General features: G+C 35.6%; 5 protein-coding genes across 7 annotated transcripts; 2 read left to right on the top strand and 3 right to left on the bottom strand.

Annotated features, from left to right (window-relative positions):
• Positions 1-28: 28 nt before the first annotated feature.
• Positions 29-7079, top strand: LOC114526229. Of its 3 annotated transcripts, none has more exons than XM_028547759.1 (18): positions 29-354; positions 1997-2081; positions 2239-2339; positions 2510-2623; positions 2875-2942; positions 3139-3235; positions 3312-3361; positions 3578-3660; positions 3861-3928; positions 4025-4111; positions 4290-4345; positions 4458-4554; positions 4871-4964; positions 5251-5335; positions 5762-5852; positions 5937-6008; positions 6176-6385; positions 6583-7079. In XM_028547759.1, exons 1-18 carry the CDS (start codon positions 187-189, stop codon positions 6865-6867), a joined length of 1911 nt encoding a protein of 636 aa, XP_028403560.1. In that variant the 5' UTR covers positions 29-186; the 3' UTR covers positions 6868-7079. The 3 variants fall into 3 exon arrangements, with proteins under 3 accessions (XP_028403560.1, XP_028403559.1, XP_028403561.1); XM_028547758.1 differs by having other exon boundaries at positions 3578-3672; XM_028547760.1 differs by lacking the exons at positions 4290-4345; positions 4458-4554 and having other exon boundaries at positions 3578-3672.
• Positions 7080-8214: 1135 nt separating this feature from the next.
• On the top strand, positions 8215-9412 carry LOC114526397 (transmembrane and ubiquitin-like domain-containing protein 1). Its single transcript, XM_028547986.1, has 2 exons — positions 8215-8796; positions 8984-9412. The coding sequence occupies exons 1-2, from the start codon at positions 8318-8320 to the stop codon at positions 9333-9335; spliced, it is 831 nt and encodes a 276-aa protein (XP_028403787.1). The 5' UTR covers positions 8215-8317; the 3' UTR covers positions 9336-9412.
• Positions 9413-10005: 593 nt separating this feature from the next.
• Positions 10006-13214, bottom strand: LOC114526495 (D(2) dopamine receptor A-like). The gene is made up of 3 exons (XM_028548109.1): positions 13174-13214; positions 11372-11419; positions 10006-10863 (listed from the first exon to the last, which is right to left on the bottom strand). The coding sequence occupies exons 1-3, from the start codon at positions 13212-13214 to the stop codon at positions 10206-10208; spliced, it is 747 nt and encodes a 248-aa protein (XP_028403910.1). The 3' UTR covers positions 10006-10205.
• On the bottom strand, positions 13045-14935 carry LOC114526402 (alpha-1A adrenergic receptor-like). The gene has a single exon (XM_028547994.1). It carries the CDS (start codon positions 14300-14302, stop codon positions 13334-13336), a length of 969 nt encoding a protein of 322 aa, XP_028403795.1. The 5' UTR covers positions 14303-14935; the 3' UTR covers positions 13045-13333.
• A 1796-nt stretch (positions 14936-16731) lies between these two features.
• Positions 16732-22752, bottom strand: LOC114526367 (L-xylulose reductase-like). Its single transcript, XM_028547956.1, has 8 exons — positions 22616-22752; positions 21624-21721; positions 21234-21394; positions 20865-20907; positions 20320-20419; positions 20161-20225; positions 19728-19839; positions 16732-17243 (listed from the first exon to the last, which is right to left on the bottom strand). The coding sequence occupies exons 1-8, from the start codon at positions 22665-22667 to the stop codon at positions 17140-17142; spliced, it is 735 nt and encodes a 244-aa protein (XP_028403757.1). The 5' UTR covers positions 22668-22752; the 3' UTR covers positions 16732-17139.
• Positions 22753-22937: the final 185 nt, after the last annotated feature.

Here is a 22937-nt window from a genome sequence, read left to right as displayed (position 1 = left end):
ATCATTAAAATTCGGCAGAATAAGATCACCAGTGACCAGTGAGTGGGCCCAGCAGCAGCAGTGAGTTCAGTAGGCAGATACAAGCAGGAAATATAACAGGATGGTGGGAATTTTTATTGCCCATTATTTCAATGAAATTTCATTTTGGAATTTTTGTATTAAATAAAGTATTTGCGTATCCTTTCAATGGTTTTAACGATGGAACTTAATGAGCAAATAATAAAAACTTGGTTAGATGCAATCAATGAGTGGACAAGTGTTGGTTTAACAGGAAAATATATTGTTGATATGACAACAGCAGCAGAGGATTTGAGACACTTGCTCTCTGAGTTGAAGAAAGTCCTAATTAAATTGGTTTGTCATCATTTATGAACCTTCAGTATATATTTCTAGGGTTTGGTAATTTAGTGGCAAGCATTTAAAAAAGTTTGGGGAAAGGGGGTGTGAATTACAATCTGATGTGTGCATGCCAACTCATTTCAGATTTTGCATTCAGGCATGTAATGATTAGAAGAGCTTAATGCGATTGTTTTTCTTGCCCCATGCTAACATTAGCAAAAATCATAAATTGCCTCTAGCTATTAATTGCTCCTGCTTACGTTACAATTTAACCAATATTACAAAATGTGATTTTTGCGTGAAACCAACATATACAACTTTTCCAATTTGGTCTTGATATTGTAGTATTTTTTACTAGCTATTTGCAAATATTTCACAAAAGTGCACAAGAAAATAACCCACATGCAACACAAGTAATATTTTGCCATTTTAGAGTTGACCTATTACATTCTGATAACATGTTTTTATTAACAAAGTTTAAAAGTTATAGTCAGGGCTGCTAAAAGTTATAGGCGGGTGTTTATTTCATCTATTCAATTCTGCTTGACAGTTCATTTACAAAAGAAATCTGTAGGGGCAGAACTGAATATATGAATAAACACCCCCCCCCAATTATTGTTCTAGTTTCAGCCCTGTTACAGTCAGTTTGGCCCATAATGATTGTTGTCCATTTCAAATAAAATGTTTTTTTGCACTGAGTTCAAAGCTATCTCTTGACTATACACAATATATTTTAGTCAATACTATTTTTAACAGAATTTGTTTCAATTTACTCAATTTACTTCATTAACTGTTACTCAACAAATAATCTAGTAAACCTCACAAATGATGTATTTACATGCTGTCCAATTTTTCCGTATATTTAACCCACATTTTCCTCGCTTTTTTCTTTATTCTTTTTCGCATTTTTCGCTGTATCCTCTTCCTCAGTATTTTTCTTTCCCGCTGTTGTAGTCGTTGCTTAGCGACTTCTAAATCAAGGGTAATTATTGCTTCCATCACTTGTGAATGGTGGTGTTGTTTAAGAACAAGCAGCTGCATCATCATTGCACACAACGTCATCGCTTCTCCCATCAATAGGCAAATAGTGGAGCAAATTAACAGAGTTCTTTGTCCTTGGGGATCCATTTTTATTCTTACAAATTGTTCGAAATTTTTATATTATTTGCTTCTAATTCACTGCCTGCGTCCTTCGTCTAAATTTCCCGCCACTGCGGCAAGTGTCACTGTGTCACTCGTCAGACTAGACACCAGGCCTCGACGTCACCATGACAATCTCGTTCCCCGAGGCACTGATATTTTAGCGAAAAAATGGGGCTTAAGGCGGATTTCCACTTACAGCGAAATCGTTCGCTAGCGAAATATTTATAGACTTTAGTTACTATTCAGTTTACTTGAAAAATAAGTTCAATCCCGGTCCAGTTCAATCAATAATCAGTCCAATAAACCAATTCGAAATTTAACTCTAACTTAGATTGAAAGGGACCTGTTATAAATCTCATTTCGGTCACATTCTGAAATATAAACAATTCAACCTTTTTTTAATTTTTTTGTTTTAGAATGCAAAATATACAAAAATGACCAATGAATATATAATGACCAATAAATCATATTATATAATGACCAATATAATTAATAATGAGCAATAAAATTATAGGAGCCAAGAGAGGTTCTTAGCCGGTTTCCAAGTGTTCCGAAATTCCTGCATGCTCTGCTAAGCAATGTGATGGTACAGACTACAGGTATATCGACATGAATCAACCTCGCAGGCTAGGCTCCGTAGCATCCGTTCTAGTGGAAGAGCCTGGCCTGCGAGGTTGCGTAAATCAGTTTACATCTTTTTGTAATCAAACTCAATTATACGAAGTTTATAGTAACCTCGTCTTGGCATTTTTTCAGAGGATCTTCACCGCCTTGTTTTACAATGTGTCTCGGCTGTGGCTGTTTCTTTTCAACAACACGGCGATGAAATACACGAGAAATCCATTAAGTGGGTGAAGGTACTGTGGTCTCTGCATAGCTAGTTGTCTAAGAATATCATGTTCCAAATTTAAAATTTCAAGGCTGGAGACGAATTATACAAGGATATTTATAATTTTATATATCGTTCTTACTTAAAGCCTAAAATTCCGCCCAGTGGAAAACCGGCTAAAAGGTCATTTTTTTGCAGTCGCAGATTAAATCAGTGTGTCAGTCCTATCCTGCCGTTATCAACTCATCTGTAAACATAGCAGAACATTTTGGACTACAGCCAGTCGACATTACAGGGCAGCTTAACAACGAGGTAAAGCTTGGAATATATCTTTGCCGAAAACATCCTCCCCACCCAGAGCTCCCCCAAATCACTACACAATCAGCACTACTATGTATCCACTATCATCGGGGTGTGTATACACATCATCACTATTATATACGCACTATCATTTACCATGTATTATGTAATCGTATACACCATTATCACTATTTTGCATGCAATATCATCACTACGGGACAACCTATGGTATACAAGTAATACAACATTCCGTTCTATTACAGTTAGTTACCTCCTTAGTGGAAGATCTTAGTAATGCTGCATATTGTCATGGATGGAGTGATTTACACAGGTGAATAAATAATAGGCAAATACCATACTTTCCATTTTCTGCTTTTTATAAGGAGTAATGTTTCAACTCGGGGTGTTTGCTGGTAAAGAAATTTTACACTTTTTATTTTTGTTATAGTGGATCGTTCGGTGATAAAAGTATTGTCTTGCGGAAAATAATATTTTTGCTAAATTTTCGTAATCTTCACCTTTAATAGGCAATTTATTCCACGATACCCGATAAGAGGAAACACGTTGAGAAGCATTTCAGAGATGTGTTTGCCCATTTTAACAAAACCGGTTGTTCGTCCTTTGGTAAGTCAAGGGAGCAATTAATCTCTCTGTCAATCAAAATTTGAAACTTGAAAGATTAATCGAATGGTTTTTTTAGGTCGAGGCACTTCTTTGCTGCGAAGCCGCAACAGATGTCATAACCAACAGGTACCATCAGATAACTGTTGCTATTCCTTGAAGAAGATTATCGATACATCGAATAAAATAAAATGTTAAAATATGCGGCAACTTGTGACGCTTTCAACGTTCAGTGAGTTATGATTAGCATCTTAGATGAAGTTGTCAATAGGTGGATTTTCCCTCCCGAGCTAGCTAGGAAAATTACGACCATTTAAAATATATATTTTATAATTTTAATACCAGCACAAAAGACGTCACCACTGATCAAGCCCTCTCTCCGCACTTCCTAAACGCACTGAAGGATAATCCTAAGGACTGTTATTTAGGTCTGTCACAAGGTACTATATATACATCGAAATATTTCAACTCATTTGTTCAATAAATACATAATAGAAATAGATTTTGTTTCCCATTTTGTGCATAAATCGATCTTTGGTGAGAAGACATTTAACTGAAGCAACATTAAATATCTTTAACTCTAAGTAAGTTTGTAACTCTTTTTTCTTCTTCACTCCCTACCATGCAGGTATCCCACTCACCTATGATGCAAGGGTTAGTTTGTGGTTGCACGATCACTTATACTTTGAAGAGGAGGTATATACATACACACTATATACGTCAATAACGGTTTGAATTAAAAATAATTATTTTACCCCACGTCGGACCAAGTAATCATTCTTGTGTTCCAAGATTATTTCTCTACTGGAAATTTGTTGTTTTGAACGGAAATACATGTCGCGTGAAGAAATGAGGAAAGTCGTCTCTTTAAGAGAAGTGGTGAGGTTCTTTTGTTTAGCCATTCTTTTTAGAGTATCCAGAGAATATCCAGACACATGCATTTTAACCGGTTATTATACATATATTCGACCTATTGTGCATCCCATGCAACCGCACGTTTTACCACGACAAATCGACAATGCATGTGTAGTAAAGATAATCCATTGCCTTATTTCAGCCGAAAGCTTTGGGCGAGATAACTTCACTCTTTTCAGTAACATATCAAATAATACTGTGAGTACATGTGAAAAAAGTTCACGCTGGTGCGCTACTACATGTTAAGCCCAGTGCATGGCTTTGGCACTTCAGATTGGAATTTGCAATATCGATTATCTTTTCATGCAAGGCGAGTGATTTATGAGACGAGTGGAGATCTCTACGTCTTGAAATTTGTTGGGCTTCTCTTTCAACTGATGTCTAAAAATCAACAACAAAAGTATAAGGTATCATCAGTAGAAATTACAAAGGAAATGGAATTTTTTTAAAGCTTTTAATTATTAATGACAACTTGGAGAACAGACATTAGTAAATTGCTATATCGTAATGCAAGGAAAAAATGCGTTAACCGTACTATTATAGCACCCAGGTGATGATGCAACTCCTAATTAGCAGTCATTTTATATATAGCCAACATGTGGTATGCAAGTTGTTACAATGCTATACCCCACTAAAGTGTGAAGTCTGCGGGCGTAAAGCCTATAACATGCACCTCCGTTAATACAGTGTTATCTACTTATTCTCTTATACCTTTTATTATAGACTCCGTTTGCTGAAACGTTTAAAATCAATTATGCCAACATATGGAGTGTCGAAATGTCAAATTTTGTCAATCTGCTAACCGTCGATTGGGCTGGTATGTGCAAAACTAAGCTTTAGTAAACGAGATGAAAATTCTTGTTTCTTGCATGGTTCAGTTCTGCACGTTCAGAGAATGTTAAGGGCATGCATGTTTCGAGATTGAGTTAAATCCCCTACACTAGAGCTACATATATATATATATATATATATATATATATATATATATATATATATATATATATATATATATATATATATATATATATATATATATATATATATATATATATATATATTGACAACCCGTTTTTTTAGTTTTCATTTTATATCCTCTTCTCCAGATATGGCAGCGAAACGTTTTTTTCATCATGCCGAAAATGTTAAAGATCGCATAAATGAAATTTGTTGGAGGACAGAGTCACCAGGGTAATTTATACTTTCATTGCTTTGACAAATGCATGCAACAATGTGACCCTTTAGATAGGGCAATGTCCACACTATTGAGCACAATGATGACGTGTCACAAAGGTATTCTGCCATTTTTGGTGACATGAATCTTTTATTCAACCGATTGCTTTACAAATCCTTGCATGGAACTTCAAGATCCTTTTAAAATGACAAACAAAATTGTAAGCTACAGTCAGTTGTTACAGTCTCATGCAGTTGCACTTTACGGTTGTCTTCTTTTAAATAACTGAAATATTTGCGACGTTGAACAACAATATTCATGCATTGTTACATAATAAAAACATAAAAGATATAGGCTCATGATCCAATATCAGAACGAGGCTAACGAAATGTTCGACCATGCAGCATTTTCACCCATCAAGACAACTATTATTTTGTTGATAGGTGTCAACTCTATTATATATGGTTGATTTTACAAGGATTTCAAAATTTATCACAGAGATGTTGTTGGGTTGTCCTCTTTGCTGATCAACAGGTACAGCATCAAAGCTGTTTTTTCCAGTTTCCCACCATGTTAAGTAATACAAATCTTGTCTAAATATTTTTTTTCCGAACGAAGTTTGTAGGAACATGTTTAACAATTCTTTCCTGTTGTCATGGAGGTGGAACAGCGTTTGACGATAAAGCCAAGGTGCGAAAATATTCTAAAATATCTTTGTAATCGCACTAAAATGTGGTAGATTCAGAGCGTTCTTTCAACAAGACGGAATTTTTTCGATAGAATTTTTCAACCTTACTCCAAGCAATGTAGATGTTGCATCAAAGTGCATAACATTGTACCATGTATACTTTATGTAGATGAAATTGAATAATTCTGTGGATATCTTACGCCGTCTGAGAAACAAGAATGAAATTATGACTAGTGATATATTGTGTGTTCTGGACGGCATCGTAGACCCCACTAACTGCAGACCAAATGTTGCGATCATAATACGTTACCTTGTAACGTTGTTTATGTTAATCAGCTGTTCTTTAAACAACCTGGACATTCAGGCGATCATCTTCAAGGTACGTCGGATGTTAACGAATAAAAGGCACGTATTCGGATTCCTTACGAAAATAAGTGGAGCCCACTGAGGTTATCTTTAATAGATAGTGAATAGAACTAATACTGCCACGCGATAGTAACGAATCAAATCATTAAACTGACCGCAATTGATTAAGTGGATGATTCAATTGCTGCTCTTTCTTCCGCTTTTAATTAGTTGTCCGTGGATCTTTCCTTGCCGAATGCATTTGACCAATTATTAGATGTCGTAGAAGAGACCATTCGCTTTCAGAAATGCGCACAATCCTGGATCTCTGTGAACTTTCGACTTGATGCATTGTTGATCAACAGCTTTATACTTCTCGACGCGATCCGCACGAATTTTGATGAGTACGTCCGTCAGCACTCAGAGAAGGACACACAAAATGAAATTGGTATGGTAAATGATATTCGCTCGAGGTACGACACCTTGTATGAAATATTACGAGTAGAAAAAGGGTAAATGTGAGACGTTTTTTCTTAAACATTTTCCGTTGTTACCATACATGCTTGCGTTCGTAAGTAAAAAATGAATGGAAGTTCATAAAGTTATGAACAATGAACAAAGAGAAACTTCAGAGGAACTTATCATAATATAAATAAAAGAAATGTATAAGATGTATAAAAATCTAATAAAAGGTGTTTCACTGCAGTATAAACCTCTAACCTCTAGCTGTTGAATCATCAAAAATAGCATACAAAAATTATTATAAAGGCTTTAATTATTTAACAAAATTACAAATTCTAAACATAGTTACTAAAATATTTTTTTGGCAATTTTAAATGTATATTTTTTTTAATCAAGCATCGTCAACTAATAATATAACATCCACATCATTATGAACTCCTTGCAGAAGAATTTCTCCCTGATACTGCACAATTTTTCTTTTCTTTGCAGCCTTTAATGTTCCAACCAGAGCTTAAAATAAAATAATCTGTAATCAAAAGTCTGAACTACAATTTTTGTGTATAAAATTCTAGCTGTGTGAAGGGCTAATAAGAAATTGAATAAACCTGAATAGAAAACCACTTTAGCTTTTACCAGGTTTCCGAGATATCTTTTTAAGGGAGAATAATATACCTTCAAACAGATTGGCACATCTATCATCTGAAAATAGTACTCCAAATTTTACAGAGATATTTCCATCAGCATTGGGGGAGCCAAGTCTCTTAATTTCCTGCACAAGCAACTTTATCTCATGATCCACATTCATTCTAAAATACCTGTGTATAACCAAAATAAAATTAACTTGATAGATAACACTGCACCGAGCTAGGAAGAAGGAAATCTTTCTAAATCAGGGAGACCCATAGACCCACCACTTTATATATTACTTGGTGGTGGCTGTTGAAAAAGGACTGTATTGAAAGCTGAACGTAATAATACCATAGAATAATACTCATTAATTGTGCACAAATAAATACAATAGCCTTTATAAAAACACCTTGAACTTACTTTGCTAAAAGAACAACGTAATTTGTTTATTCTATAGGTGTTTCTTCTTTTCTTTGGACTTTAAAAGTTGCTCTTAGACTTACCAAATGTGCTTCCAGTAGTACTTCCGGCTTTACGTAAAAAGTTTGATGATATCATTTTTTTCAGTATTGGCGGACTTGGCTCTCTTCTGTTACTAGTTTACATCGAAAAGGCGCACAAGAAGTCTAAATTACATTATTAATCAAGGGTTTGTTAAAAACTCAGCAGTTTGAAACTTTGAATATTGGAATAGTTTTTTTTTAAATATGATATTCACATTCCTAGAAAATTTTGCAATACTAAAGTGGAAGCACAACACTCATTGAACTTTGATTCTATAAGAAAGTAAATATGTTACAAATTCTCCATTGTTATATTCTTTATTCTAACATTGACATTTACACAATATGCGTATAATAAAGAAAAGTTTATAGTTATGACTCTGGTCGAGGGAATATCAAACGAAGTTTTGTTTGCTTTCCTTGTGACAATTTTATCAATTGCACTAGCTATATATTACACTTTCTCTGGAGCCACACGACCACCCAGGCAAAATGTGGATGGGCCTATAAATGTGGAAAATGTTGATGGAAATCTCTCAGAAGCAAGGAATAACGCTGCCCCAAGTCAATCTAAAACAAACACCAATAACACGAGAGGAAGTGCGGTTAATCTCGTGGGACAGCCCCCTGATCCCAGAGACTCAGCGGAACAAACGTTACAACCTGAACAAAACCCAGGTGCAGGTGAGGACAGTGTGAGAAGACGTGTAGTAAATGATCCAGACCAAACTCAAGGACAGACAACTGGAGGCCAATCAGGTCAGGATGAAACCATGGTGGTGAAAGTGAAACACAATGAAAACATGCAGACATTTAATGTTTCAAAATCTATAACTGTTTTAGAATTGAAAAGGTAAATTGAATTAATTTCTCCTATGTTATATTCTAACGAGGGGTGGGGGCGGTAGGTGGAGGTCCTCGAGATAGCGGTAGTGTAATGCCCATTTTCAGTTTTCCCTGAACAAGGTATTTCATAGTTGTGATATCAGGAATTATGGGATTATACTTGTTGCTCATAAGTTGCTATTGTCTATTGACAGGTTGGCATTTATTAATGAACTGAATGCAGGGCACAGAGTGAGGTTTGTATATGCTGGACAACTATTAAGAAATGATGATTATCCTCTTACAAGATATGGAGTATTACCAAATACTGTTATACACTGTGTGATATCTGACTCTCCAGAACAGCCAACACCTGCAGCAGCGGAACATTATGATGAGGATTTAGATCTTAGTCGTTTTTTAATACCATTACTTACTCTTGCTCTAATTATGGCATGGTATGGTCTCATCTCATACAAGCACATATTCACTGGTTCATCTATTGCCATATTAATGTTCTTAACTAGTCTCTACATGATCCTAATCTATGTGACAACAATTCAATGAAATATACAGTACATGTAAATTGCTATTCCAAATAGATAGGGAGTGTAATAAAATAACATACAAAATTGTAATTGTTAATATGTGGCATGCACACCTAATTGGTACGTTTACATGGTATTGGTTTGGGAATGGGTACATGAATTTATCCCCCTGTGCAGTATTGCCTAAAGATCTAGTCAAATTATACCAATATATTTAGTGTTCATGTTTAATCTTCATTAATGCTACCCCAACATAAAAAAATGAATGTCCACAACTTTTGACGCAATATCACAATTTCATTGATTATACATTATTTATTATTACTTCATTTTTATACATTGAATAATGCAAGTTACAACCTATTGGTTTATATTTTTAAGTTGAAAACACCTAAAGCCCTCGTTTTCAAAACAATTGTAATTGACCTTATCAACCTTACTGTTTGATTTATTTTGCCTTATATACATGGCCTCGTTTTATGTCTGATATCGTATTGAGTTTAGGCTGTTTAGCGCGCAGTGGCTCAAAAACTCATTTGTTATTTCGTCTATTAAAAATTTACAGGAAACAAAAACAGGATATGTAGTTTTTATTTACCACTGCAATTTTAGAATATGCACTGGGTGAGAGTAACTAAACCGTCTAAACGATAAGGTTTATTTAAGAACCCATAAGCCAAATTGTCAATATCTGTCCTCTTCACTCAGGTATAGCCTTGCCGAAAACCCAGATTCCTAAATAAGGGTTTTACTGTTTCTCTATTTCTCTTCAGTCTATCCAAACAATATATATGTGCATATGGAATTCAAGAAGATTATATAGAAATTGTATGGAAACTAGTAGTTTTCATATCAGAAAAACGCTTTAAGGATTTGTCAGTATTCGAATTCATGTACACGCACACGCAGAGTACATTTTGGAAACGGCACTGCGAAATGCGTTTCTGTATTCCTTGAGTCTGATACCGTAGATGAAAGGATTGCACACTGAGTTTACCCCAACAAGTAGTACAGAAAAAACGTACACCCTCGTTGGTACACAATGTCCACTGGTACAATGAAACATGTCCATCGTTTTGACCACTGCGTAAGGAATGAAACAAAGCAGAAATATTCCAAGTAAAACAAGAAAGGTCTTGATAAGTTTTAGCTGTCGCATCGTTGTTTGTGTAAAACTCGAACCAGAAAAACTGTTGGAGTGAGTGGAAGAAAGACGTACCGGCTGATTTCTTACCTTGCGGCCTTGTCTCCGTGCCACTTTGAAGATTTTATAATTCAAGTAAATCAAGATCATTACAGGAATATAGAAACTAACCATGTCAATTGAAAGTATCAGTTGAGAATTTGTTCTGCAGTAAATTAAATCGTTTTCCTCCCGTGTCTGAAAGCATAGAATGCCAGCATCAAGGAAACACAAGACCCAAACCACAATCAGCATGAAATAGGTCCTTTCCCATGTCATTATTACAGGATATTTTAAAGGGCGACTTATAAAGATGAATCGGTCAATTGTGATTGCCAGAAGGTTGCCAACAGATAGCGCCACACTTGTTCCGGATGACGTGACACTTATCTTACATATCATATCGGCGCTACCTACCTCACGACTGCCCAATATCTGTAAAGATTTCACGATCCATGTAGGAAAAAACGAACAACAAACTATGATATCACACACAGCCAGGTTGGTAACAAAGTATGTTGTTGGAGATTTCGCATTGTTCATGAAGATGTTGTATATTATTACCCCAACATTCCCAAGAATTCCAAGTAAAAGACACACACAACTGGTGATGATTATTCCAATGACAAAGGCAGATGAAAGGTATTCAGGCTTTGCACTACTACTGGAATTGCTTTCTCTGAACATTATATTCTTTGCTTGGCAGTGACAACAGGCAAAGCCTCTGTTTCACAAATGCAAGCCTCTGTTTCACAAATGCACTAATACAATTTCAATACTTGACGAAACATATAAACTCTTTGCAAAGTAATGCAAGTTCTTGATTTTTCTCTCGTATCAAGATCCTTGTCCATTAGCTGCAGCCGCTATGCCTACTGACAACTGACCCGATTGTGACTCTTTTGATATTAACACGAAAACTAGGTTTGCAAATGAAAAGAAGTCAGGAACAGGTGGAGCACGTAATTCACTAATTTCAAACAATATCGATTAAGCAAACATTGATAAAAGTTGTTCAGATATATTGATGAATAATGAAAAAAGTTACATGTATGACACTTTATTAAACAGTCGCTTAATTAAACAAGTTCAAAGAAGATAAGAACGAACGATTTTTTCAACTTCACATAATCATATCATGCAAACATAGTTTTGTCCTTGTAAAAGTAATCCTTTATTGGCTTTAGGTATATCGAAAAATTACGCGAATAACTAGAATAAGAGTTCTAATACTCATATGGCAACGAAAACATTGTAAAGTTTTACGTCAAACGATAATAATATATACAGTGATATCAACTTGTATTAATTAAGTTCGATAAACTTAGTTGTATCAGATTATTAATTGGACGACTTGCGCTTTCGACTAACTGAATTCTTAACTCAGCGATAAAATGCAGCCAAACTTTGCATTTGCACTAATTTAAATAAGATCTTTCTGGCTGTGATGACTTATTTTCTTCTTGTTACTTCGATCAAAAATTAGTCTAAAGCGCAAGTCGTCCAATGGCCAATTAAACTTCGTAAACAGTGCTGGATTGTGTTGACAAAATAGCAGAACCGTTACAGTTAAAACGCACTAGAAAGTGAAACGTTTTCGCATTGAATTTGTTTATTCCTTTTTTCTACAGCAGATATATACCTATACTAGCTACAATACGGTGACAACGTGTAGGGAAGTTGATTTGATATTTTCAGTTGAAGATTAATAATTTCATGCAAATCAACGTGAATATTTAATAAAATTAATGGATATATACCTAGCTACAATACGGTGACAACGTGGATTAATAATTTCATGCAAATCAACGTAAATATTTAATAAAATTAAGTGAAACAGAAATCGCAAAAGCGTGGGTTCGATTCCTGCCCGAGGACCTATAGTTGACTTATTTTTTCATCAACTTATTTGCATATGACTATAGACAAAAGAGAGAAACAAAGAACATTTGAAAAGAATGCATAAAATATTCAATTGAGTAAAACAGATAGTGTGGTGTAAATTTGGGCGAAAACAACGATAATTAAGTTACCCCTTAGTTTTGTGATGAATCATATGGCATAAAACTCAACTGGCATAAAACTTTCAAAAAGAAATATTATATAGTTTCGGATCATAGGAACGCATTGCGTTCCTTTTTCAGTGAATTCAATCAGTTATTTCATTTAATCAATCAATTTATCTATACTAACCTCTCTTCTCCGCAGAGGCTTCGAGTACAAATGCGCAGCGGTCGTCTTTAATAATGTAGCGCATTTGCATTCGAAGCCTCTGCGGAGGACAGAGTATAGAGTACACAAGCAATAACTGAAGAATCAACCTAGAAGTTTGAGACTAAAATCTACGCGGCTAAAAATTCTGAGCCTGCGGTTTATCAGCATGCAATAATGTTGTGCCAGTGCTGCCATTATTGTTCACACTTGTCAACAACATTGAACAATATATATCGTTGAAACTGGGAGTAACAATATTGGGAGTAAAATCGGGAGTAACAATATTGTTCGATGTTGATAAAACCCCTGAACAATGTGGGCAGCACAACATTGTTCTATCAGGATCGTTTTTAGGCGTGTTGTACCTCGGTGTCAGCGGTTGTTACTTCACATTAATTAAAGCTCGATATTAATGACTGGATCAATGTTTCTTCTTATCCTAATATTACAATGTTCATACAAAGTAATAAAGACGATGACAATAACCGCAATAATGCCCATTTTTACGCTTTGGCATAAAAACTTAAACGCTTGTTATTGTTTTACACGGGTCGTCGAAGTCGCCAGTAAATGTTGTCAAACCTTTAGTCTTTAACTCTGCGCGCGTTGCGTTGGCTAGTTCATCCTCTTAGGAACCTAGAGAAAAACTGACGATATGCAATTCTATATTCTTTGTTTCTTATCCCATATACGAAAGGATTTACCACCGAGTTCAGCCCTACCAACATCCCTGTAGCTACTGATACACTGCGTGAAATGGGAACGCCTCGGCTTCTCAATCTTGATGTTATGATCTTTGGAAACAGGCAGACGAAATACACGCCAATTATGATAGCAAATGTTTTCACAACCCTTATTTGTCGAAGCATTTCCCGCCGTTCCTCCTGAGGTTTTTTTGCTGTCTCCTCTGCTTCGGCATTTTGATTACCATGAGTCTGACTTGAACAACTTGCGATTCTTATTTTTCTTCTCTGGTTTTTCGCCACTTTGTAGATTCTATAGTTAAAGTAACACAATCCCAGGCTTGGCAGGAAAATGTTTGGGATGTAAAAGATGTTCTCCACCGTGGAATTGCCAATAGCGCAAGAAAGCCTAGTATTCCCGGTGTTGTCTGTGTAAGCGAAGATAAGACTAGCATTTATCAAAGCTACCGCGAAAATTGCTGCAATCAAAATATAAGTTTTCGTCCAAGTCATTATCATGGGGTATTTCAACGGTTTTGAGATGAAAATACATTTATCAACGGTAATTGCTAAGATAACTGCAATAGAGAGTGCGAGACTGGTAGACGAGCTTGTAACAATAACTTTACAAATCAAACTTCGATCACTGTCTTTATCCATCAATATCGATATGAATTCAAATAACCCCGAAGGAAACAACGTGAAACAGACGATGATATCAGCAATTGCTAAGTTCACCACAAAACATGTTGTTGGGGTTTTTGAGTAGTTCATGAAAATGTTATAAGTTATTACACCAATATTTCCGATCACGCCAACAATAATGCACAGACTGGCGAATATTGACATTGCAATGAGAAATCCTGACGAAGGAAGATTGTCATTCGTTGAGTTTGTTCCACTCATCTTTCGGGCTTCTCTTCGATGAAGACGAATAAGTTTTTTTTTTCAGGCTCTTTGAAAATGATAACTTTAATCGGGCACTCTGTTTTAATATAAAGATAATCTAAACAATTAACTGAACATAAATAATGGCAGATTACTCAGTAGGATTACTTCGTCTACTGGGCCTTATTTTCAAAACATTGCACATTATTTTAATTACATTTTTGAATCTCTGTTTGACTTTTTACAACCTTCTGGTATCACTGTTGTTAGCGAAAGGCATGCATGTTTTCTCCAGGTTCTTGAACATTTATTAAAGGAAGGCATAAATTATAAACCTGCTACATGCAAGGGATTCGCAGGAGTGAGGTGGCATCTTCCAGACCGTAATTTTTTTACTAGATGCGCGAACTATATAAGTATAGCCTGGATTCCGCTGCGTAATTTGCCCCCGTCCATGCATATTTGGTGGGAATACAGCACTAATTCCATTGCCATAGTGTAGTGTGAAGTCAGTGGAATACTAGCCTCAGAACTCACGAACTCTACTCGGTCCTCATGAGCTGCGAGAAGTAATCAAACATCGAGAATGAAATGTTTTCGACAGATGTTCAATTTTCTATATAGCTTTGGCGCAATTGCCTAAAGGCCATGTTACACGGTGCAATTTTTCTTGCAACTTGCAATGCAATTCTACTTCCAAGAGATTTAAATTAGTGAGGAGTCTTGCAAAAGAATGTAGTAAACACATGCAAAAGTTTCGTCGTTCCCACATATACATCTCTCAAAAGTAGAATTGCATTGCAGATTGCAAGAAAAATTGCACCGTGTGACAGGGCCTTAAGTGGTAATCAGGTAATCTAAATTAAAGTTTTCATTAATCAAACTTTCGGATTCTGTTTCATTACGTTGAGGCGGAAAATCCGCCCTGAAAAATAATTACACTGAGCTTTGAAGGCAGCTGACATACGAATTAATTACGAAGCCTTCCTCGGGGTCATGCAAAGCGGCTTAATAACTTAAGAGGCAAAAATTGCTTTCGCTGTTTCTCTTTGCCTCCGAAATGAATTTTTAACACATGCATGTACAGCCTTAATTTTTTCTTATCAGTAAATGGTTAACCCTCGTTTTAAGACACCACCCTTCTGTTTAATTTCAGTGTGAGCAAAAAGCCTTATATATATTATCAATATAATGTTGAAAAATTAACAATTCATATTGTCCATATTCACGAAGAGATGAGAATTATTCGGATGTAATAAATCCTGAAATTCAGCAGTTTATAGAAAGGCGCCAAAAAATTGCTCACGTTCAAATATACCCCACAGTATACATATACCATAAAAGAGTTAGCTACGTATACATCCATGTGTTCAACCTACCGTTGAGAAGGCAGTGGATTACGGCAGGTGCATGACCAGACTTTGTCGACGTCGCAATTATATCAGTTTTTATGCGACTATGATTTATGACTAGAGACGGATCATATCCGGTATATAGACAAACTTGAGCAAGCGAAAGATACTTCGAAAATCAATCAGACGGATATCGATCATCCAATCCATCAACACGAATTATCGGCATAGTTAGTCTATTTAGCCCTTGTGCACTCTTCACTGCAAATAATTTCCCAATTTCCGTGCACTTTCTAATTAAACGCGCGATTCTGTTTCGTTTACATAATTCGTCTATAACATATCTTATCTATACGCCTTGACTTGACAGATTGGAGGCATGCTTGTGTTACTTATTGTTCATATCTTTTGATGCATATACATTCTTTGAAAAATTATTCCATTCGTCTGCTATTGGCCATTTATATAAGCATGCAGGTAGTTATATACAACTGTTTTCCATATGCATTTATGTAGGCAGATTATATGTGAAAAACTTTTAAGATGCACTATTATACATGTTTTTGATATATATACTAGTTTTTTAAAATTTTTAAAGTGTTTACTGAAATTTGAAAGTGCTTTTGCCACTGAGCATTGCACCGGCATCGCAAAAGCGTAATTTCGATTCCTGCCGGACGACCTATATACGGTTGACTCATTTTTTCTTCAACTGTTCCTGGCTTGAATTTGAAGTGTGTATAATTCCACTCGAAATTAAGACCCTTTAAACCTCTAGAATTTATCAGCATCGAGTGAAGTGCCAAAAATCATTGATTTTTCGCATATACCTAAATATTTTTTGAATTTTTTACATATATATACTAGTACGTGTTTTCTAAACTTTTGTATTCCAGAATGCGGAATACATGCATACAGGATAGATGAAGGAAGATTGTTAATTGCGGGTACTCGCTGTATGGGGGCAGCAGCAAATAGATAAGATTTAAGTCAGGTTTTTTTATTAAGGGAAATTGCGTGATTTCAAACTATATTAAGCATTATAAGAACAATGGAAATTTGAAAAATAAAGTCGAGAAGAGAACACCAAAAGACTATTTCCAGCGATCTCTCGCCAAACTTTAAATTAAATCCGAGACTAAAATAGAGAGTAAAATAAAATAAAAAAGTAAAATATTAAAAAGTAATCAATTAAATGATAGTTAAATAAAAATGCACGGGTTGAATTGGTTTGGTACAGCACAGAGAAAAGACCATGCAATGAGGAAAAATATATAAAATTTGCCGGCATTCCTCTAATCCTCTGAAATCAATAGGAACTTCCCGTCCATTATGTAACACTTTTCCGTATCACACAAGGAAAGTATCATTTTAAAATTATAAATTGCATGCAGCGTCTCCAAAATCAGTCAGGCATAAAGGTTTGTCAAGAATTTAAAATGTTGAGATCATTGTCCCCTTTCGTTTCGTAGTGCGCAACATTAAAACACCTAAATATAGTCTTCAGTTTGCCAACATTCCACCATCTGTTACAATCTTGGTGCCTGTTATATTGCTTGCTCTATCGCTCAACAGGTAAACAATAGTATCGGCTATTTCATCAGCACCTGAATAATGAAAAGAAATTAAAACCATACGAGTGTACGCATATTCTGTGTACTTGATCGAAGCTAAACGACACAGCACGCATATTCTTTGCGATAAAAATTAAACGTCTGTACGCATATTCTCAATCAAAACTAGTGAACTCGATCCGTGAAAACTAGCGGGGTGGGAACTTTTTCAATGTTCCAAAAACCAACCGTATATGCTCAAAAACTTTTCGAAAAATCGATATCTATCTTGGTGGCCCAGTGGTTAAGGCCACGGCCTACCAGGTTGTAAGCGTAGGTTCAAATCCTGCATGGGAAAGGTTCGTTTTTTCCCACCGATATCATGACTATTAATTCAAAATTCTCAAGTTCGAAAAGGATTAGGTCAAATAAAGAACAATAGCTTTCGACAAATGATGTGGTGGTGTAGCGGCTAAGGCGTTCGTCTCTCAACCCGAAGACAAACGTTTCAACTCCTGGCAATGCACAAAAATTAACCTTAAAAATTTCGGTGTGATTTGGAAGCTTTGAAACAGTTAAAAGATTTCTCGGCCTTTGCGAAAAGACTGTAAATTGAAAAAAATTTGAAATAAAAAAGATTGAAAAATAATTCTCGCGTTCAAAAAGTACTTGAAAATTGAAAATAAAGCACAGGTAAAAAAAATTTAAGAACGTGTGTCTTCAAAAAAGACTGGAAATTAAAAAAGTCAGAAAAAAATTTAAAGATCTCCTGCTTTTAAAAAACTTATGTTTACTTACCTTAATTTTTTTTCACGAAAATTTGACAGGGTGATTTTCTCGAGACTGAAAAATTTAATTTTTTTCACTTTTTTGAAATTCTCTTAGATTTTTTTTTTCACGCGGAAGTATTTTGTCTTGGGCTACCTGTGTCTGTCTTGGGCGACCTGTGTCTGGCTTGACACAGGTAGCCCAAGACAAAATACTTCCGCGTGAAAAAAAAATCTAAGAGAATTTCAAAAAAGTGAAAAAAATTAAATTTTTTCAGTCTCGAGAAAATCACCCTGTCAAATTTTCGTGAAAAAAAATTAAGGTAAGTAAACATGAGTTTTTTAAAAGCGGGAAATTTTTAAATTTGTTTTGAAGTTTTTTTCTCACTTTTTTAATTTCAGTCTTTTTAGGAGAGACATGTTTTGAAAATTTTTTTACTTGTGCTCTTTTATCAATTTTCAAGTACTTTTGAACGCAAGTATTTTTTTTAAATTTTTTATTTCAATATTTTTCAATGTACAGTCTTTTGGAAAGGCCGAGGAGTCGTTTAACTGTTTTAAAGCTTCGAAATCACACCGAAATTTCTAAGGTTAATTTTGGTGCATTGCCAGGAGTTGAAACGTTTGTCTTCGCATTGAGAGACGAATGCCTTAACCACTAGACCACCACATCATTTGTCGAAAGCTATTGTTCTTTATTTGACCTGATCCTTTTCGAAGAATTTTAAATTAAATAGTAATTTCGGTGCGAAAAATCGAACATTTCCCATGCCGGACTCGAACCTACGCTTTCAACCTGGTAGGCCGTGGCCTTAACCACTCGGCCACCAGAATCTATCGATATCTATCCTGGTGGCCCAGTGGTTAAGGCTACTGCCTACCAGCTAGGTTGTAAGCGTAGGTTCAAATCCTGCATGGGAAAGGTTCGTTTTTCCCACCGATATCACTATTAATTTAAAATTCTCAAGTTCGAAAATGATTAGGTCAAATAAAGAACAATAGCTTTCGACAAATGATGAGGTGGTGTAGTGGTTAAGGCGTTCGTCTCTCAATCCGAAGACAAACGTTTCAACTCCTGGCAATGCACGAAAATTAACCATAAAAATTTCGGTGTGATTTGGAAGCTTTAAAACTGTTAAGACTGTAAATTGAAAAAAAATTTGAAATAAAAAAGATTGAAAAATAATTCTCGCGTTCAAAAAGTACTTGAAAATTGAAAATAAAGCACAAGTGAAAAAAATTTAAAAACGTGTGTCTTCAAAAAAGACTGGAAATTAAAAAAGTCAGAAAAAAAATTTAAAGATTTCCCGCTTTTAAAAAACTTATGTTTACTTACCTTAATTTTTTTTCACGAAAATTTGACAGGGTGATTTTCTCGAGACTGAAAAAAATTAATTTTTTTCACTTTTTTGAAATTCTCTTAGATTTTTTTTTTTCACGCGGAAGTATTTTGTCTTGGGCTACCTGTGTCAAGCCAGACACAGGTCGCCCAAGACAGACACAGGTAGCCCAAGACAAAATACTTCCGCGTGAAAAAAAAATCTAAGAGAATTTCAAAAAAGTGGAAAAAATTAAATTTTTTCAGTCTCGAGAAAATCACCCTGTCAAATTTTCGTGAAAAAAAATTAAGGTAAGTAAACATAAGTTTTTTAAAAGCGGGAAATCTTTTTAGTATGCATTCGTTAAATGATAACAATTTGAAAGCATTTAAAGCTTTTCGCGCGTAAAAAACCGCGACAGTGGAAGGCAAACCTAACACTTTTCCGCTTACCTGCTCTTTGCCCACGTGGAAATCTTTTAAGTACCATTTGTACAACTTCTGGTGGGTACTGATTACCATGTGGCGTATCAACTAAACCAGGTAACACGCTATTCACCCGGATCTATACATTATATGGATTTTTACATAATTATTTTAGTTTTCAGTACGTACCACAGGTACACGCCACCTTACATGCATCTTGTGACATTTTATATAATCAAATGATAACGCGATAAATTTAATATAATTCCTATCAATAGTCAAACCTAAAAGCATGGGCGCAAACATTTTTTTATGTTTTTTGCTTATAGGAATTTTCGGGGAAAAAACTCTCAGTACATAAAAATTGGCTTTCTCGAGCCGAGGTAGCTATAGAACAATGAATCGTTTATAATAACTTCTGCAAAGCATTTTTACAAAATGACTGAAACTTCGAACAAACCTTGTGCTTAGCAAGTTCAACACCCATCGCCATTGTCGCGTTATCCATCGCAGCTTTTGTCATAGCTATATTATGGTTTCAAAAAGAAGAAAACATATAAAGAAAAACAGATTGTATTGCGTTTTAAAGGGGCTCGAAAAGTAAGAACTACAAACGCACTGTATGGTATTTGTCCAGCAGAATTAATTTGTGTCAAAACTGTCGATACATTCACGATTGCACCACCCGTTCCTCTTTTGATTAGGTCACGAGCAACAAGCTAAACAAAGCAGGAAACAATATTGGTTGTTAAACCAAAGCAGCCAATGCAAAATGCTAAGGTATATAGTCCGTGCATACATGCATTCTATAGTGAATTCCATGGCAATTGGCGTATATACCAAGCAGACAGACTTGAAAAATATTCGTAAAAACTCCGCGGAAATGATGTAGTTATCGCTTTGTACTCGCTGTGTACTTGAAAGTCGTGCAATATTTGCTAAAATTATTCCTTCCCCCCCCCGCCAAAAAAATGTGCTGAACACAATGTGATGAAACGATGGAACAAATGATGATGAGTTGTCTTGGGTGGTAATTCTATATGTCCATGCAGAATCCACGAATAATATAATCTTAAATTTATCCTAAACCTATTTACCCTAACCCTTCCATGCGTGCATGCCCATGCAAGGAACTACCAACCCTTAAGTTCGGACATGCTTTACCTGACTTAGACGAATAGGTGCTTTGACATTGATAATCATCGACCTTTTGAAAGAAATATTGATTATGAAATTAAGGCAGGTGGGACAACTTGTGAGGAAATGCCCTTTTGTGATGGTACATATACCTCATGAAGAATATTATATATACGAAAAAATATATACGAAAAGAATTTCTAAAACATCAGCAAAGTTAAACCCTGCCCAGCTAGATCATTTTGTCTTTTAGTTGGATGCGCGGTTCTTAAAGGCTAACCTAGTTTTCTGACCTCCCCTTAGTTCTAGATTTCAAGGGACAAGGGTCTCTGGTTTTTTGGTTTGTGCTATACACGCGGCTTCGTATTTATGTACTAACTACTAAAAGACATGTACCTATCAATATCTTCCTCAGTGACATCAATTGTTTCCTTCAGAATAACCAAACCTGCATTGTTAACTAGCAAATCAATATGTTCCCCAGTCGCTTCAATAGCTTTTATAGCCTCGTCCAGCTTCATCAAGTCCGCTACGACTGGTGTAAATTTTGTCGGAACCTAGATGTTACGCAATGAGGAGAATAGTTGAAATGGCACAATTTAGTCAATAAGCCAATATTCATGTGCAACCTAGCTGCATATATAATAAAGTGAGTTAACTAAAGTGGCAAATAATGTATATAGTTGTCGCTTATGTATGTGCAACGTGTTGCATGAATGTTGGCAAGTATTTGTAGGCTATATTAGTCCCGAGATAGCAATATTTTGCATGCACTTAATAACTAACCTCCAGTTTTAAGGAATCTAAATCAGCTTTTGTTCTTGAAAGTGCAATAATATTTGCTCCACATTTCGCCAATAACTTAACAGTTGCTTTACCAATTCCTTCAAATGTGAAAATAACACAAAACATATATTTGTTTAAAAACTGAGACAACTCTTTAAGGTACGAAAACTGAGACCACAATCGATTTTTTATTTTTTAGAAGACAATCCAGATTTTACAAGTGAACATTTTCTTTGTAATCCAGTAGGGAGTTCAGCATCTACGACGCGGTCAGCTGACTCAGATCGGCGTCACTATCTGCATACTTTCTTGAAATAAGCTGCGGGAAATAATTTATGTCGTCGAGCTGGCCGCGTCGTGGGTCGTAAACGCGGCCTTGTCTTAGGAAAGGGCGCTCTTTTTTAGCTGTTTGAACCCTTATTTCACTATCCCACTGATCTCTTGCACATGCATGACGTCATAATTCATAATTGTATAACCTTCCGCCATCACCAAAAGCCTAACTTGCAAGGTTGAATTTTCAGTCGCAAAGTAATACCCGGTTATTCCTAATTACCTAGTACCTACACAGTATAGGGAATAATAAAAAGTGGTACGTTACATGGGCAAATTAAGAAACGTTAGTGTTTTAAAGTCCATTCAAATATGTCATCTTGACAAAGGTCTTAACAAATAATATGTTTGCTAACGTTCACACACCATGCAATATCAGATAGATCATCTCCATTCTCCAGGCTGTATCAAATATAAATCGTGCTATTGCAACATTATGACCAATAATTCACCCCACGACCTCCATACGTAACCTCGCAAATATACAAACTGCATGAGATAGTCTTTATATTAGCTCAAGTGATTCGTCCGCATATCACCTGACATAGCTATAATGTTGATCAGCTCAGGCTGTCATGGCAAGCATGATGCCTTGATGGTGTCTACTGTTGCAATTAATCATGTTTCTAAGGTAGAATATAATCAAGAATACGCATTACCTTTTCCTGCTCCAGTTACCAACGCCGTTTTCCCGGTAAAATCAATATCCATTTTCTATTCGATACAATTAGACCACGATTACTTGACCACACTATGCCTTTGGTTGACGCTAGCCTGCGGGTTGTTTTGATAACGAAGAAACTGTTTACGGCCCAAAATTACCGAAGTCACGAGGTCAAATTGAAACATTTGCATAATTACTTATACAATACAATACTCGAGGCAACTCAACCGTGCAACGCGTGTTGAATGCACGATTATCACTTATTTATACCGTCTAATATCGTAATATAAAAGAGACAGTTTGTAATGATCTATACA

This window comes from Dendronephthya gigantea, unplaced genomic scaffold, assembly GCF_004324835.1.
Source record: "Dendronephthya gigantea isolate DGI-Jeju-01 unplaced genomic scaffold, DenGig_1.0 000038F, whole genome shotgun sequence".
In the NCBI taxonomy this organism is placed as follows: Eukaryota; Metazoa; Cnidaria; class Anthozoa; order Malacalcyonacea; family Nephtheidae; genus Dendronephthya; species Dendronephthya gigantea.
Note: the sequence above shows the minus strand (reverse complement) of the source record. Positions and strands in the feature narration are given on the sequence as shown.